At 37.7% G+C, this 17,103-nt stretch overlaps 1 protein-coding gene across 3 annotated transcripts in view; it reads right to left on the bottom strand.

Moving 5' to 3' along the window:
- Positions 1 to 17,103, bottom strand: part of LOC131035884 (actin-related protein 4) — a 239,104-nt gene that overhangs the window by 201,770 nt on the left and 20,231 nt on the right. For all 3 annotated transcript variants that reach the window (XM_057967643.2, XM_057967642.2, XM_057967641.2), the window contains exons 3-5: positions 2,325 to 2,416; positions 297 to 470; positions 67 to 140 (exon numbers count right to left, since the gene is read on the bottom strand). In XM_057967643.2, coding sequence (XP_057823626.2) covers positions 67 to 140; positions 297 to 470; positions 2,325 to 2,416 — 340 coding nt within the window. The remainder of the gene's footprint in view (positions 1 to 66; positions 141 to 296; positions 471 to 2,324; positions 2,417 to 17,103) is intronic.

Genomic DNA, 17,103 nt, shown 5'->3' with positions numbered 1-17,103 from the left:
ACCTCAATCCATCGTACAGTTTTCAAAAGAAATTAAGATCTCACCACATGCATTAGCAATAGTTACCGAAAAGCATGATCCCATATACTATCCACGACATCCCAGTCAGCCACAACACCATCTTTTAATGCTGGAATAACCTGTCAAGAAAAGATTAAGATAGATGGAGAAATGGTGTGTATAAAGTATATACATGTATATAGAAAAAATTTATAGATTTGGCTTTACACCTAAAGGAAGTAAATTTGGAAAAAGAGAGTGAGATTAACCATGATAAAAGGAAAATCAGCACAAACCTCCATATAATCACGTCGGTACCCAAGAGCTTGGGAACCAACATAGAATTTCGGTTTTGATTTGGACCTCTCTGCATCCATCGCAACAATTGCTTTGTTATCTGAAACTGCCTCCATATCACCTTCAACTTTGACTGCATCGATATTTCCTGCTTCTTCAACGAATCCCACAACCTTGTACACAAATAAATTACAATGTCGGATTTCCTTTCTAAGTGAAATAATTTATACAGATTAATTTGTAACAATAATTCCACATTAAGACAAAATTATGCAAAGCAATAGTCCCAAAAAAGTTACACCAAGGTCACAATAACAACTTATACACAGCCGCAAAGTTCTGTTTCAGGTATTACTAGCTTGGGAATCAAATGCACATCCAATGAAAAGAAATAAATTATTCGAACATGGGACATTTGCATACTAAAACACACATACAGTGGAAGCACTTGTAAAAATAAGCTGTGGTCATCAAAGCATAAGGAACTTGAAGAAAAGTTTCCACATTACCATTTTCAAGGAGTGTGGAGAGAGTGAAAACAAAATGTAAAACTATGTCAACAAATATTTGCAGTAATAATGACATAAGACACGAATCCCTGAAAAGCTTACGCCATCAGAAAGTGTCATTGCAGGGCAGTTTACCAATATACAATTGACCTACATTTGGTTAAATTATAAGAGAATGATGTCCTGTTAAACCACCCCATAACTTGCCAGCAACTATAAACATGCTAGCCTTACCTGAATTGTGCCCTAATGAAACTTGTCTGGCAAATACAATACAAAGATATAACTTGTAAATAAGTATGTGTAGATACAAGAACTGAAGTGCATTTTTCAACATATTCTTATGGTACATGAAGGGGGAAAATGCACCTCATACAGAAATATAATGATTTATACAGAAATTTTGGAAATCAAGTGCAATAGTAAAAAAGCATGTTGAGAAATTCTGGACAACATTAAATTAAGTGGAATCTCTTTGAGCCTTAAATATCATTTTTCTAATAAGAAATTAAGAACTTGTGCCATGGAGAAAAAATTGCTTATAAAGGTGATGATGTTGTCTAGCATATTCTAACTGATTCTTATTCTTTTATGCAGAAATTATAATATATGCAATCAAGCTTTCAGAGAATTTCATATGATAGATTATAATCTATTTTCAGATTAAGAAAGCTACTCATTCTAGGCCCAACAACCATTTGGTACTCTATAGAAACCTGCTGTCTTCCTCCATCTTTGGAGCTTTTCTATTTTTTAAGCATAACCATATTTTGAAGGCTTTGAAATGAGGAAGGTATTTGGATACCTAAATTAGTAATCCCCAACCCCAAGGACTGCAACCATAGGCATGGTGATGACCATATCACGGTACTCACCATAAGTGCACGGTAAGATTGAAAGACAAACATGTAAGCATATTTAAACCTTTAGCATTCTAAATCTATCTGACAAAAGGCTATCACACTGAAAGTTAGAAATAGACTGACGAATCATTATATACAACTCTGAGATCACATTAACTAATGTCAAAATCTCTAAATCATTTGACAATGATGAAGAAAATGACTGCTATTATAGATATTTTTAAAGTCCTTTTCACAAATAAACAAAATAAAAACCATTCTTGGAGCACTGAGCACAGAAAACCATTCAACTCATCATGTAAGTTTGTAAAACATTCCAGTCTCCACCTGTCATGGAAAAAACATGTCCAAGTTTCCAATGTCAATATTGAAATGCAACAAACCAACTAAAATCCAAAACAATCCAGAGAAAGAAGGTATTGCAGCAATTAAAATTGCATCCCTTTGTTTGAACAGAATTGATATCTATTTAGCTTTTATATGAATGAAAAGAGAGGACACTCTCAAATTCTCAATAACACTACAGATCAATCTAGTCTCTCTTACTAGTAAGGCATGGAGGGTAAAACATAGCTAACAAATTTTAAAAAGCTATGCAGAACACATATAACATATACACAAATGCTTAAAGGTATTAATATATCTGTTAACTTACGGAAGGAAACACTGCCTTTGGAGCATCTTCACCTGCATAACCAGCTTTACATGTATGAGATCCTAGGTCAAGCACTATAGCTGAGACTTCATCTGTCCATCAGAAACAATGCCAATGTCAAGAAAACACTGAAGGTGACAGAAAATAATAAATATTGTAGCTAAATTTCCAACTAAGAAAACATTTCCTTGTATGACGAGAACTATCATTTTACCAGATGTAGAGTGTCCAATAAAATTTATTCTATGGGAAGAAGGCCACTAATACAACCTTTAAAAAAACAAATAGATAGAGATGAAAATGATGCAAGCAATAGAACAGGAGAGCGAATAAACAAATACTTTGCTTTAATATTTTAAATTGTACCTTTCAAGACAATACAAAACAGAACAGTATGTAAGGATAAACCTTCCTTCAAATTAGAAGGGGAACCTCCCTTAGAAAAAAATTACAAGAAAAACCTTATAACTCTAAACAGTGGAAATAACCTGTCTTTTTGCTCTTCAATGTGAGCACAAGGCTAATCAGCACACCTTCACGGAGACATTTTTTGACAATCTTTTGACTTAAAGTATACGACATAGAACAGTTAACAAACAAGGAGGTCTTTGAAAGCAAAAGTTCAATTGAAGAGAAGCTGGAAGCTCTAAACAAGGAGGTGATTGCCACAGGTATTGACCAAGATCACTTTTGGAAAGAAAAGAAGTTGATGAAGGATTATGAAGAAATTTTGGCAAGGGAAGAGATTTTCTGGAGGCAGAAACCCAGAGAGAAATGGATCAAGGATGGGATCAAGAATTCAAAAAAAAATCACATCAGTACCAAGCACTACCAGAACATAAACAGAATTTCCAAAATTGTCCTGTCGAATGGAGCAGAGCCGAATGATCTAGTGGAGATCAAAGAGGCCACGGTTGCCTTCTTCTGAGTCCTTCTTAACAATTGGGATGGAGTTGGATTTATTAGCTCAGCAAAGAATCTTGGAGAACATACCCTGGTTGGTCGGAGAAAAGCAAAAGGAAATGTTGACAGCAAAGTTCACAGAGGCAGAAATTAAGGAAGTGGTGGATCAGCTGCATCCAGATAGGGCCCCAAGGCCAAACGGTTTCCCTGTAGCATTCTTTCAAAAATGTTGGGCCATCATTGGGAAGGAAATAATGGAAGCAATTGAAAATTCCAAAGAGTCTGGTAAGGTGCTTAGAGAGATTAGTAATTACTAATAAACTTATAGCCCTCATCCTAAAAGAGCAAGCAATAACACTGGACGACTATAGGTCAATATCGCTATGTAATACACTGTACAAAATCATGGCAAAGGCAGCAGCAAATCAAAAGAAAAAGATTCTTCTAGATATAATTTCAAAAGAACAAACAGGGTTTGTCTCTAGCAGATCCATCCTTGATGGAGTCATCATAGTACAGGAAACTATTCACTCACTTTAGAAGACTGGCAAACCGAGCATGCTGGTCAAATTAGACATCAAAAAGGCCTATGATCAGGTGGATTGGAGATTCTTCTTAACAGTGATGGAGGCATTTGGCTTTTGCCAGCATTGGATGGATTAGATTTATAATTGCATAGCTAGCCCAAGGTACTTGGTGCTGATAAATGGATCTGCTGACAGATTTTTTGAAGCATCAAGGGGCCTTGGACAAGGTGACCCTTTATCACCATTTCTCTTCATTATAATGGTGGATGCTTTGGGTAGAACATCTAGACAAGCTGTGCTTAGTAATAGAATAGAGGAGCTAACAATCACTAGCAACCTACCACCCTCACATCAGCAATTTTGTGATGAACCCTTGCTAGTTCAACTCTTCAACCTACTGTAATTTGTAGATCTTCTTGTAATTTTTTAATTATTAAGATGTTCTTTCAGAAATAGACAGAAGTTGCAGAAGAGGGTTTTTTAATTTGCAACACATATTGAATAATACATGAATTTAATCAACTGAAACAATGAATTGGAGAATTTAGAAGCATACCCGTAGGTCCTTAGCCAATTTATTGAAAAGAAAGAATAAATCAGCAACTTACAAAGTTCTGATTTTTATTCTGGAACAATTCAGATCTGCTCTTATTTAAATACTAAGACACCCAAATAGTGGAAGATGGTGCCAATAAATGAGCAAGCTGTGTGTTTGGGAAAAGAAGCCTCCAAACCACAGAAGAATCAACAACAAAACAGTAAATAGGAAAACCCTACAACAAATCTGCCTTGTGAAAAGCCAAATCTGCCACAATTAAATTCAATTCGACTTCTGAATGAAGCCAACCAAGCTGCAACAATTCGATTGATCTTTCACAATCTCAAAGCTACTGAATTCTGAAGAATGCATGCTCTCCAAAACAGGTCCAAACCCTAGCCGCCATAGCCAAGTGCTCAGAAGAAAATGTCAAATGCTCAATATCGAGAATGAGGTTTAATTTCCATCTTGGCTGCCTAAATACCCAGAAGGTGCGATTTTTGGCAATTAGGGATTTAAAAATAATAACTTGCTTTTAGGGTTCCCAACTGAACCCTAAAAGTCACGCCTAGCTTAGGAGATAATAAATCTTCACTTAAATAAATTTAAGTGATGCACTTTATGATTTTATATTAATATTTCATTAAAATATTAATTGCCTGTGGAACCACTAAAAAATTCATATCTCTCTCATTATTGCTCGGGAACTGAATCTGTCAGAAGCTAGGGTCACAGTTTGCCATGCCAATGAAAATAGGACCATGTCTATTTTTAGCAAAATTTCCCTAAAAAATAGGAATTCCTCATAAAGTGTCAGAAACTGATGAAACGAAGACCAGAACTGAACTCAACACTGAACTAGAACAAATAGACAGACCACTCCTCAAGATACTGCATTACTAACCCCTTTATCCATACTCTGTTAACCTACAAGGGTCCAAAAATAAGCTAACTCCTCAATCCCAAGTCCCTGACTAGGATGGGGACATTACAAATTTGTTGATGACGCCATGATCTTTAGGGCAGCAAAAAGGTAGGAAGCAAGAAGAAAAAAAAATTCTTCATATCGACTCAAAAGCCTTAGGGTAAGCGATAGGTGAAAACAAAGCTAAGATTCATTTCTTTTCAACCACAGCAAGGAAAGAAGAAGAGGTTCTCAAGTTGTTGGGATGCAAGCAGGGGCAACTTCCTTGTGCTTATTTGGGATTGTCATTGGCCAAAGGGTCTAAATCAAGCAAGCTCTAGGATCTTTTGGTAGAGAGCATGGCAAACAAAGTCACCTCTTGGAAGGGATGTCAATTGTCTTGGGCTGGCAAGATAGTCACGTTGAAGGCAGTACTATCAGTTATTCCCATTTATTTGATGTCTTGTCTCTATCTCTGCAGGACCAATCATAAGCTTAATCAATTGATAAGAAGATTATTTTGGCAAGGCAACGAGAAGGATAAAATTGCCTCAATTGCATGGGACAAGGTATGTACACCAAAGGCGGCTAGAGTCGTGGAGATTAGAAAGCAAAAACTCTAAAACAAGGCACTAGGAGAAAAAATTGGTCTGAAGGATGTTCAAAAAACCCAATGTAAAATGGGCTAAAATTCTCCAACACAATTATTTGGAGGATAAAGAGCCTAAAAGCATTCTCTCCCCTGACAACACTTCGAAGGGATCAAGAGTGTGGAACTTCATGAGGGATTGCAAACGACTTATCTCAAATTATCTCCCCTAGGATATACATGATGGATGGCGAGCACTGTTTTTTGGGAAGATTTGTAGGGAGGTTTTAAATGCTTGGATAATTTGCTAGATATTGCAGATTCAAAAGACGCTCTGAAATTAATGTGGGGTACTATTAGTGTGGTTTTTATGCAAGTTCAACACAAAATAAAATACCCACGATTACATTAAACACCCCCCAATATAGAGAAACGGTAGAGATTAATCTACGATCAACAACCACGATTAACAAATAAAACCCTAATTAGGGTTTGTTACAACAAACTCATTTTGGCCAATGAAAAAATTACATATTTTGAATAACCAATGAGAAAATAGGAGCCATTTAATATCTTCCACTTGTTGAGTCTAGTTCATTGCACCTGGACATGCCTGACTTGGAACCCTTTGATTGGTCGATTAATGACTAGGATGCCACCTCAACTTGCCTTGCAGATTTGATTCCTCATCATGAAGAAGTGTTGATACCTTAGGCAATATCTCTTGATACTCGACATTTCCAGTTATTGATGTGATGAAGATGTTGGGGCATATTCCCAAATTGCATCATCTTTGGATAATCAAGTCTTCCAACTTTGATGATCTCTTTTAAATTGTCTTTCCTTCTTGATCATTCCTACATTTTACTCTCATATTTCGGAATTTTCCTCCTTTATAATGTGCATTTCATCCTTGATCCTTGCTTTAGTCTTTAATTCCTTTACTTGATGTAGGGATACCTCCATGTTGCAATATTTCTCAACCAAGATCACCTCTTTGTACCGATTCCTATTCTTGGATTTCCAAAGGAAATTCAAAATTGTTAGAACATTTTCTTCATCTTCATTGTGTCTTGAACTTGTCGCTCCTTGGTGTGGAATTTTTTGTGTTTACCATCATTCTAAAGTTTTCTTTATGTTTGAACTAATCCTCATCTTCACTTTGATCTTGTGCTTCTTGAACAATCCTCTATATTGATAAGTTCTTTCTTTTGATTTTGGATTTTCAAAGGAAATCCAAGGTTGATGTAGAATCTTTCATCCTTGTATGACTTGATCCTCTTGAATGTCTTGATGAAGTGTAAGTCCTCCTTTGTTCCATTCATCCTTGGATTCCACCTTGAGGTGTGAATGTTGTCCTTCCATGCATTGTGGAATCATCCTTCCAACCAGTTCCTTTAAACTTGAAAACCTTAAGATAGTCCAATCTGTGGTTGAGTTTTTCTAGTTCCTCCTCACATATTCTTTGGTGCAGACATGGTACCTGTACAAGGCTTAAAGTTAATGGATTTCAAAAACAATTGAAATATGAAGGATGATAGATTAATTCCAGAATTCCTATATATATATATATATATATATATATAAGTTCTGATTTTTTTTTCTTGTGAATTTCAAACGTTTTAATCTTCTAAAATCAGAATTCAAAACTATGAATACTTAAACCTTAACAAAATCTGGAAAATAGAATTTTAAAACATGATTTTTACCTTTCAAGGAAGTCTGATTACAATTGGAATTTAGAGATATCAATCCACTATAGGTCTGGAAATTAAATTTCAGTCCCAAAATCCAGAGACAAAGAGAGAAATTCTGAGATTTTATCTTCAAAGTACGATCAGCAAGGCTGAATATATGTCTGAAACTTTTTGCCTGTAAATGATGAGGGATTTGGTTGATCAGCCCTTCTCCTTCACTAGTCTGTTGTTAAAAGGTCTTCTTACAGAAAAATCAAACTTGTGCATTGAATGATTGTTGTTCTCCTTTTATAGACTTGTGAATCCTCTCCCAAGAAGGTCAACTTGAGTGTTTTTTCCTTTTTTTATGTTTTAAAGTGATTAAAAAAAAACAATAAAGCTTTTAGCTTCTCTCTTTAAGAGATTTTGGGAAAAGTTTGCTTTATTCGTTTTTTTCGTCTTTTCCTTTCTAGGAAATCGACCTTATGAATGAATCATTCCTCTACCTAAGTGAATTTTCTAAGTGGATTTTCCCTTTTACCTTACTTCTTCACTAGGGAAATTCAATCTCCAAGTGGATTTTCCCTTTTCCCTTACTCACTTCTTCACTTGGGAAATTCGACCTCCAAGTGGATTTTCCCTTTTATCTCACAAAGAATTTTCAAGTGCTTAAAAACTTTTTGCTCACCTATACTTGGGAAAATTGGACCTCAAGTGGATTTGTCCTCTTCATCTTGTGGATTTTTGACCTCTTAACCTTCAACTTGGGAAATTCAAACCTTCAGTGAATTTTTTCTCTCTATCCAAGTGGACTTGTTCACTTTGTCTTCAATTTTGGAAATTTGAATTCTAAGTGAATTTTCTCTTTCCAAGTGGATTTTTCACTTCTTTCCAAGTGGGTTTTTCACTTCCTTCAACTTGGAAATTCGAACTTTAAATGAAATTTCTTTCCTTCCAAGTGGATTTTTTTACTTCTACGAAGAATTTATTTTCAATTGAATTTTTGAATTCTCCTTGGGTGAATTTCATGCCTTCAACAAGATTTCTTACTAAGGAGGTTGAACTTTATAGGATTTCATTTCCTCGCACATAGAAGTAACCTCTGACATCTCCCAAAATGGAAACTGATAAAAATAGAATAAGCAAAAAGCAAAAAAGCAGCTTCCTGGATTGGCCTCAAAATGCCAAAAATGAAACTTTTCAAAAAAGCAATTTTCCTAAAAAATAGGAAGTTGTCAAAATTAATCCCGGAAAATTGCATTTTTACTCCTTCAACCTGTCTGAACACGTGTGGCATCAAAATATCCTTTCGACCATGCTTTCTCCTTATTGGTTTGATGGCTCCTCCAAATTCGATGAAAAACCCAAAAAAAACTTGACACTTGTACAAGCAAGAGACCGGAGACCAAAAACTTACAACGCCAAAACACTACTCTAAAAAGTGAAAATTGGGGGTCCCCATTTGCAATGGGGTGATGTGTGAAAACGTTACAAGAAGTAGCCATGTTAGGGATTAAGTTAGGGAAGATTGGAAAGACGAAGGTGTTGTTTAGACATGGAAGGATATGGCTTTGACAAGCTTACCAAGGGCGGATATGGATAGGTTAAAAGAGGTTCTTCATAGCAAAGCAATCTCTTTCAAAAGGGGATAAGATACCATAATTTGGAACAGTTTGAAGTCAGGCCAAGACAGTGTTAGAGATGGATATAAACTGCTAGAAAATGAGGAAGGGAATGAATCAACAAAGATCCCAACCAATTTATGTTAGCATAAATGGTGTCTCCCCAAGGCAGGCACCTTCATGGCCCTCCAAAAGAAAATTTTAGCAACAGAGAACTTTAGGAAGATGGGCTTTAATGGACCATCGAGATGCCAACTGTGTAAAAATAGCTAAGAATCAATCAATCACTTGCTACTAGGGTGCCCTTTCTCCTAAGAGTGCTAGATATGGCTTTGTGCAAAACTTGGTTGGTTTGCACTTTTCCAAATAACATTATGAGTTTTTCAAATCTTGGTTTTGTTGAAGAAGGCCTTATACTCTAGCCTTTGGATAATTAGTACTCCATTTCTATATTGGGAGTTATGGAAAGAAAGGAATAAACGAATTCTTCAAGTCAAGGAAATGGGGCTGAACTATCTCCTCAACCAAGTGGAGGCAGCGGTGGTAGAATTGGTTAGCAACAAGCAAAAGGACTTAGATCCTCATCAATACTTGTTCACAAATTGGGATGCAAGCATGAGGAGGTCCAATATGGTTTGAATGTACCCCTGATCATGGGGTCAAGGGGCTCTGAAACTAAGAAAAGGGAGCAGGCAACTTGAAAGACTCCCCAAGAGGGGTGGCACAAGTTAAATTTTGATTGAGCGTCAAGAGGCAACCTAGGAGCTATAGGAAGTACGAGCACCCAAAAACTCAATTTGCACACTGTTGTGACCTTTTTCACACATCGCCCCATTGCTACTAGGGACCCTCTGATTTTTCCTACTTTCTAGGGTTTTGTTAGCGTCCTGTGACCTTTTGCTGCAGTTTCACCAAGCCTTGTCCAGTTCAGAGCATTTCAGGCCCCTGACGATTGAAAGTTAGTTTTTGCAAGTTATGTGATTCCGAAATGTGAACACCACCAGAGTGCTTAGAAAGGCCAAAGGACGAAGATCGCAATCGATTTGGACGAATTTGGACAACTTTCTATTTTTAGAAAGTTTCCTTTTTTGTTTTTTCCTATTTTTTAGGAAGTTTCGTTTTTGGCATTTTCAGCCCGATCCCCGGTATGGCTATTTTTAGAAAGTTTTTCCTATTTCTTAGGGATGTCTGCTTTTTGCTTTTTCGGGATGCAAACCTAGAGTTTATACTTGCACCACTGACCAACTTCAACCGGAACTCGAAAATTCCAAGTTTTGACCTAAAAAAGTTAAATCCCTAGATTTTAGGCTTTTTTGCTTTTTTGGGATGCAAACCTAGGGTTTACACTTGCACTACTGACCAGCTTCGACCAGAACTCGAAAATTCCAAGTTTTGACCTAAAAAAGCTAAATCCCTAGATTTTAGGCTTTTTGCTTTTTTGGGATGCAAACCTAGGGTTTACACTTGTACCACTGACCAGCTTCGACCGGAACTTGAAAATTCCAAGTTTCAATCTAAAAAGCTAAATCCCTAGATTTTAGGCTTTTTGTTGCTTCAGATGATCCACCTAGGCATGGATTTCAAATTTCAAGTTAATCCGATTAAATTAGACTAAACTGTGAAATTTTGAAATTTCTCTGAAAATTATTCTAAGTCTGGCTAACAAGGGTTTTGAAGTATTTTTGCAGGTTCAAACCCCACCACGATGTAAGAGAGGCCATGAAGGAGCCTTGCCTGAAGTCCGCCATGCCTTAGGAGGCTGTGTGGGTGCTCACCTCAAAGTCTACCATGCCTTTGGGGGTCACATGGGTGCTAAGCCAGAAGTCCGCCATGTGTTGAAGAGGCCATGATGGCCAGCACTCTAAAGTCCGCCCATGAGGGGATGTGTTGAAGACCGCCTTGCATGGAGCAACCATCAAAGTCTGCCATGTATGGATTGGAAGCCATGTAGGAGACACCACCAAAGTCCGCCCAAGCAAGAGGAGGGATGCCTAAAGTTCGCCACACCCTAGAGAGGTCATGTGGGAGCTAAGGCCAAAGTCCGCCATGCCTTAGGAGAGTCATGAAGAGGGACCTTCAAAGTCTGCCCCAATGCCTTAGCCAAATTTTCACCTTAATGGAGGTCGTGACGGTGCCTTAGCCAAAGTCCGCCATGCATTTGGAGGTCATGTGGGAGCTAACAACAAAGTCCGCCCAAGCATGCCAAGTGATGGAGGAGCCTAGCCTAAAGTCTGCCATAGGCTAGAGAGGTCATGTGGGAGCTAACAACAAAGTCCTCCCAAGCTTGCCAAGTGTTGGGAGAAACCTTCAAAGTCCGCCATAGGCTAGGAGAGATGCCTAAAGTCCGCCATAGGCTAGGAGGGTCCTGAGGAGAGGTCACCAAAGTCCACCCAAGGTGGGAGAGAAGTCTAAAGTCCGCCATAGGCTAGAGAAGTCATGTGGGATAGATGTCTAAACTCCACCCTAGGCCATACTGGAGATGTGTTCAAAGTCCGCCCAAGGTCTTCACAAGGGGAGAGGCCACCAAAGTCCGCCCAAAGTAAGAAAGCCATGGAGGAGCCAAGTCTAAAGTCCGCCAAGGGTTATGAGGCCATGAAGGAGCAAAGGCTAAAGTCCGCCCCATGCCTTAGCCAAAATTTCGCCTTGAAGAGGGCCAAGAGGAGAGGTCTCCAAAGTCCGCCATACCTTGGAAAAGATGGAGATAAAATTCCAAAGTCCACCTAGGCATTGAAAAGTCAACGTGATGTCACAAAATCCACAGAGATTTCAAAATTAAATCCAAAATGAAGAAAATATCTAAGAAATATCTAAAAATCCTCAAAATAAATCCAAAATGGAAAGTTTTTTTGAGAATATTGAGAAAATATTGAAAGATTATTGAGATATTAAATCAAAATGGAAAGTTTTTTTTTTGAAAGAAGAATCGATAAATATCTTCAAACTTAAATCATAATTGAATGTTTTTTTGAGATATTGTCTTAAAACTGGGAAACGTGAAGTTAAAATTAGAAGTATGGGTTGGATGATTTTAAGGGTTTCTACTTGAAGATTTAACCTTGTCTACAAATACTTCATTATTACACCAAGAAGTTCAAAGTTACTAAGGAGAGCTTAGTAAAGTATGTCAGTTTAAAGATCATCTGGAGAAAAATCTAGATATTGCTGGAAGTTGGATAATATTTTTTGGCAAAAGGTTTACAAATTTCTGGAGAAAGGCAACTAGTACGAGGAAGAATCATCCAAATTTTTCTGAATTTTCTGAATATTTCGGAGAAAATTCTAGCCTTACTTCTATACAAGTCAGAGGTGAAATTAAAATTGTGAATTTTCTGAATATTTTCCAGAATTTAATAAATGATTTTTTCGAAAATTTTGGAAGAAGAAAATCATTTTTTTTTGGCTTAGTATGAAATTTTTTGAAAGTTTTGACACTTGGTGGTAACCACAACCAGCCTTAAGACTAAGGGTTTTAAGGTGAAAATTCAATTTTTATGGCTAAGTATGAGAATAAAAAAAGGGAAAATTTTCCAACACTTAGCCATTTCGTAGCCCCGTTATTTTCAAAACTTTGCAAATCCTTTTCTAACTTTAAAATTTCCATTGTTTGCCTACAGGCCTTATACATTATGAAATTCTAGGTAGACAAAGATGCTCCTCCAGAGTCGAGGATGACTTCAAAGTGGAAGAACATCAGCAACACTGTTGTGACCATTTCACACATCGCCCCATTGCAAATGGGGACCCTTGTTTTTTTTGCTTTTTGGGGTTTGTTTTTTTTAGGTCTTTTAGGGTTTTGTCAGTTGGCTTTTGCATTTTTGAGTGTTGTCGGGGAGATCAATAGGATAGCAAGTCCAGCTTGAGTGATGTCCTGATCTTGAAATTTGGCTAAGTCTGAAAGTCCTGATCCTGAAATTTGGCTAAGTCTGGAATGCCCTGATCCTGAATTTGACTAAGTCTAGAAACTGAAAAACCTCCAAAAACTAGATTTTGCAATATAACTCCTGGAGGCCTGAAACCACTCTCAAACATCCTGAAAGTATATATGGAATATAACTTATCTTTCTTCCTTCTTATACTTAAATGTTATATTCCATAAAAATTATCCTGATAGAGAGTTCAAAAAGTCAAATTTCGCTCCTGTCCTTCACTGAGGATCCAGAGCGAATTTCGCTCCTATCCCTCTCCAAGGGACCAAGGCAAAGCGCTCCTGTCCCTCACCAAGGGTCCAGGGCGAAAAGGCTTATTTGAGTCATTCCTAGCCTTGTTTGGTCAAATTGGAACATCAAAGGCATGGTGGAGGACGAAATGAACATGATAGAGCATCCAGACTTGATCAAAGTCAATGAAATGATGAAGTTTTTGTCTACAAAGGTAAAAGCGCTCCTGTCCCTCACCAAGGGACCAGAGCGATTTTCTTTATATGCACAATTTTAGACCTTTTTTGGACATTAACTTTTATTCATGGCGTGTAACAAGATGATATCTTCCTTAGCCAAGACATTTCATGGTGAAAAGTGAAGCATTTTGGCCTTGAGGACAAAAATCGCTCCTGTCCCTCACTGAAGGACCGGAGCTTGAATTCCGAATTTGCATTATCCTCGCAAGATTTAAGTGATTTCGCGATTTGAAGAGGTCAAAAGAAGTATGTTTTGCCCGTTGAATATAACTTGAATAGGCCACAAAGGAGAGAATCAACCCAAGTTGCACTAGGCGCTCCTGTCCCCCTCCAAGGGACCAGAGCGATTTTCTCACAAGACAAACTTCGAGCAAAGGCAAAGCAAGTTTTATGTTTGAAATGAATGAAAAGGGGCGTGATTGGTACAATGAAGATAATTTCGAAGGCTAGCAAAACACAAGTAAGCTCATAGTTGCAAAATCGCTCCTGTCCCTCTCCAAGGGACCAGAGCGAAATCTTCAAAATGCCTAAGTACCTAACATTTTGAAATGCTATTTCTTGTTGCCAGGACTCAAGATGAAGTGGGGAGTGATGTTCTACGTCTAGAAAGTAATTCGAGGTTGATATGATCAAGAGGTGCAATGAACCAAAAGTCGCTCCTGTCCCTCACCAAGGGACCAGGGCGAAAATGCCTTAAGGCAAGCTCCTTCCAAAGATCACATGAATTGAACTTAAAGTTCCAGATAAAATGCCATTTTGAACATCAAGGATGAGGTTTTGAACATAAAAAATGAAGGATGGAGGACAAAAATGCAGGAGCGCTCCTGTCCCTCTCCAAGGGACCAGAGCGAAGTTATCAAAATTCATTATTTTTTGCCATATTTTAGCAAATCACACTAGATGCCACGTTCGCCAAAAAACTTCGAAATATTTTTAAAAAATTCTAATTAAATTGGCATTTAATGAAAATCGCATAGCATTTAATAATTAATTTTGAGCCTTGGAAAATCGTTTTTTTTTATTAATTGAGGCATTTCGAAATTAATTATTATTAATTTAAAATTTAAAAGAAGAGCGCTTGAGGTATCATTTTTTATTGCTTAATTAAGTCGGCCTCTTCCTTTTTAGTTTTATTTATTTTTTTGGCCTATTTTCATCAAGTCGGCCTATGGGGAGGTGAAATGGTGAGCGCTCTATATATTTGGGGTGTGTTTTTCATTATTCAAATCATTCACTCATTGTTTCAAGTGCAATTTGGAGAAGCAAGGAAGGAGGTGCGAAATCTAGCTTGTGTGGAGCGAATTTCTACCAAGTGTGGAGACTAAGGAAGGCGAAATTCATCTTGAAGGCTATTGGAGAGGCGTATTTCTTGCTAGATTGGAGGATAAATTCCAGATGTTTTGAAGGTGTTGAAGGCTAGAGGTGGTGGAGTTGATGCTTGTGAAGACTAAAGGGGGCGCATTTTGCTAAAGGGAGTCTTGATCTACATTTTGCCTAGCGAATTCTCCTATTTTTGCATCATTTTTTAGAATTAATTCCCAAGTGAAGGTATGGCGTAATCACCTTGGCACCATTTTTGAAGATTTAAATTTTGCTTTGAAAATCCTAAATTAGGAAATGATAACTCAAGATTTATCATGAAGTTTCCTAAATTAGAATCTTGAATCTTCCTTTCTACACTTCAAGATATATTATTAATTGTGAAATGTTGTGTAGGTATCAAGATGGCGACTCCCAAGCTCGAAAGATCTACAAGTCGGAAGACTCTCCTCAAGGAAAATCAAGCCAGATCAAGGACGGCCTTCTTTGGACTAACGTCATCAAGGGCGACTTCTCCAATCCAGTATTCCAAGGCGAGGTACATCAATCATCCTGCACATCAAGGACACAAGAAGTTAGAACAAGGGTTCGTTGAAGAAGCAGATAGTTCCAGATGAATTAATTAAAGCTAGCTTCTCAACAACATCAAGTTGAATATTTACCAAGTTACAAGTGTCAGACAAGGTGGCATCCTAGTCATCACTTCTCCAGTCAATGTGGTCCACCTCAGCATTTCCAGATTCAATGTACCTAACTCATGGAAGGTGGCACAAACTCCGATGTACCTACCCCAGCTATCCATTGGTGGAATTTTCTAGAGAAGACATGTGTCCAAGCAATACAATTTTATCATTGGTCAAGCATTAAATGTTATGTAATGGTTGTAACAAACCCTAATTGGGGTTTTCATTGTTAAATCTTGGCCATTGATCTCAAATTGATCTAAGCCATCGAACTGTATTGAGGGCACTATATAAGCCCTGGCATTTCATTTTGTAAAGGCAATAGTTAGAATATAGTTGGAAGCAGTTAGAAGACAGATAGAGAGTAGTTAGAAGGTGATTAGCTAGTTGATAGAATAGCAATTAGAGTAGAGTAGAGAGAGAAGGCAAAGATTGTTGCCAAGATGTTGTTGTAAAAGACTTGTAACTTCATTGAAGAAATGGTGAAATTTATGGGTCGATTCGACAATTTGCATGGTCTCTATACTTCTCGTATTTGATTTCATGTTATTAGATGAGTGGAAGAAATGTGCTTGATTGATGGTGGGATTCGTATATCCATACTACTAGCAATTTGTTGATTGCAGACTTGCCTTGTGTAGTCAATTGGAATCATTCAGCTTAAGCTTAACTTCAATTGTCACTTCTTCATTGATATGCATCAACCTAATGGTGTCTATGCCTGCAGTGATGATTTGAACATCATAAAGTTTTCCTTCAAAGATCGCACTAACCTTGTGGAGATGTTCCTGTGATGTCAAAACAAGACTTAGTTAGAATTTCATCAAAGATCAATCATTGCTCCTACATTCCTTAGTATTAGGATTAGATTCTTTCCTCACCCTCCTCTTTTTTCCTTTTTTCAAATTAAAGCTAGTAAGAGCCTGTGTTCCAGCAATATTCAAAGCAGATCAGACGTTCAATCATCAAATGTAAGTCCCCTTGTGATTCCAGCAAATCACATCATACCACAGAGAGCTTATCCACACATAGAGACCCTACATTGAAGAACCTTGGAGTCATCCTGATTGATCCTTTTTCGTGACATCTTCAGCAATCAGAGGCTTTACTCAAGAGAGGATAAGGTACCTTTAGGTATTTTATTCTGTGTTTGATAGTGTACAAAATACACGTCAACAAACACCAACCTCGAACACATCAATCTGAGGGAGTTTAAGAAGCGAATGTTTGGTCTGGACAACCTTGTGCCTACCACCATTGCGCGAAAAATGATGAAGAGTGGTATCGTGCACGCTATCGGCTTCCTCCCCACCATGCAGTGCAATGAACTAGTAGTTGAATGTGCCAAACACTACGACCCCATCAGTAAAGATATTGTTGCACCTGATGGAAGAGTGTTGGCGAATGTCAGCGATGAGGCCATCAGAGAGGCCTTCAGGATCCCTGAGTACCACAACGCAATATATATGACAAAGGATGAAGCTAACAATCTGTACCACGACCACCTAGAGGAATATGATGTCATAGTTAACCATTCCTGGCTAGACAAGCCGAGGAAGGGCGCCTCCAAACTCTAGAGAAAGAGCCTAGTGCGAGCATACTTCAAGGAGGACATTGGGGA

Source organism: Cryptomeria japonica, chromosome 8 (assembly GCF_030272615.1).
Source record: "Cryptomeria japonica chromosome 8, Sugi_1.0, whole genome shotgun sequence".
In the NCBI taxonomy this organism is placed as follows: domain Eukaryota; kingdom Viridiplantae; phylum Streptophyta; class Pinopsida; order Cupressales; family Cupressaceae; genus Cryptomeria; species Cryptomeria japonica.
The sequence above is the reverse complement of the archived record's forward strand: the minus strand, read 5'-3'. Positions and strand labels throughout refer to the sequence as shown.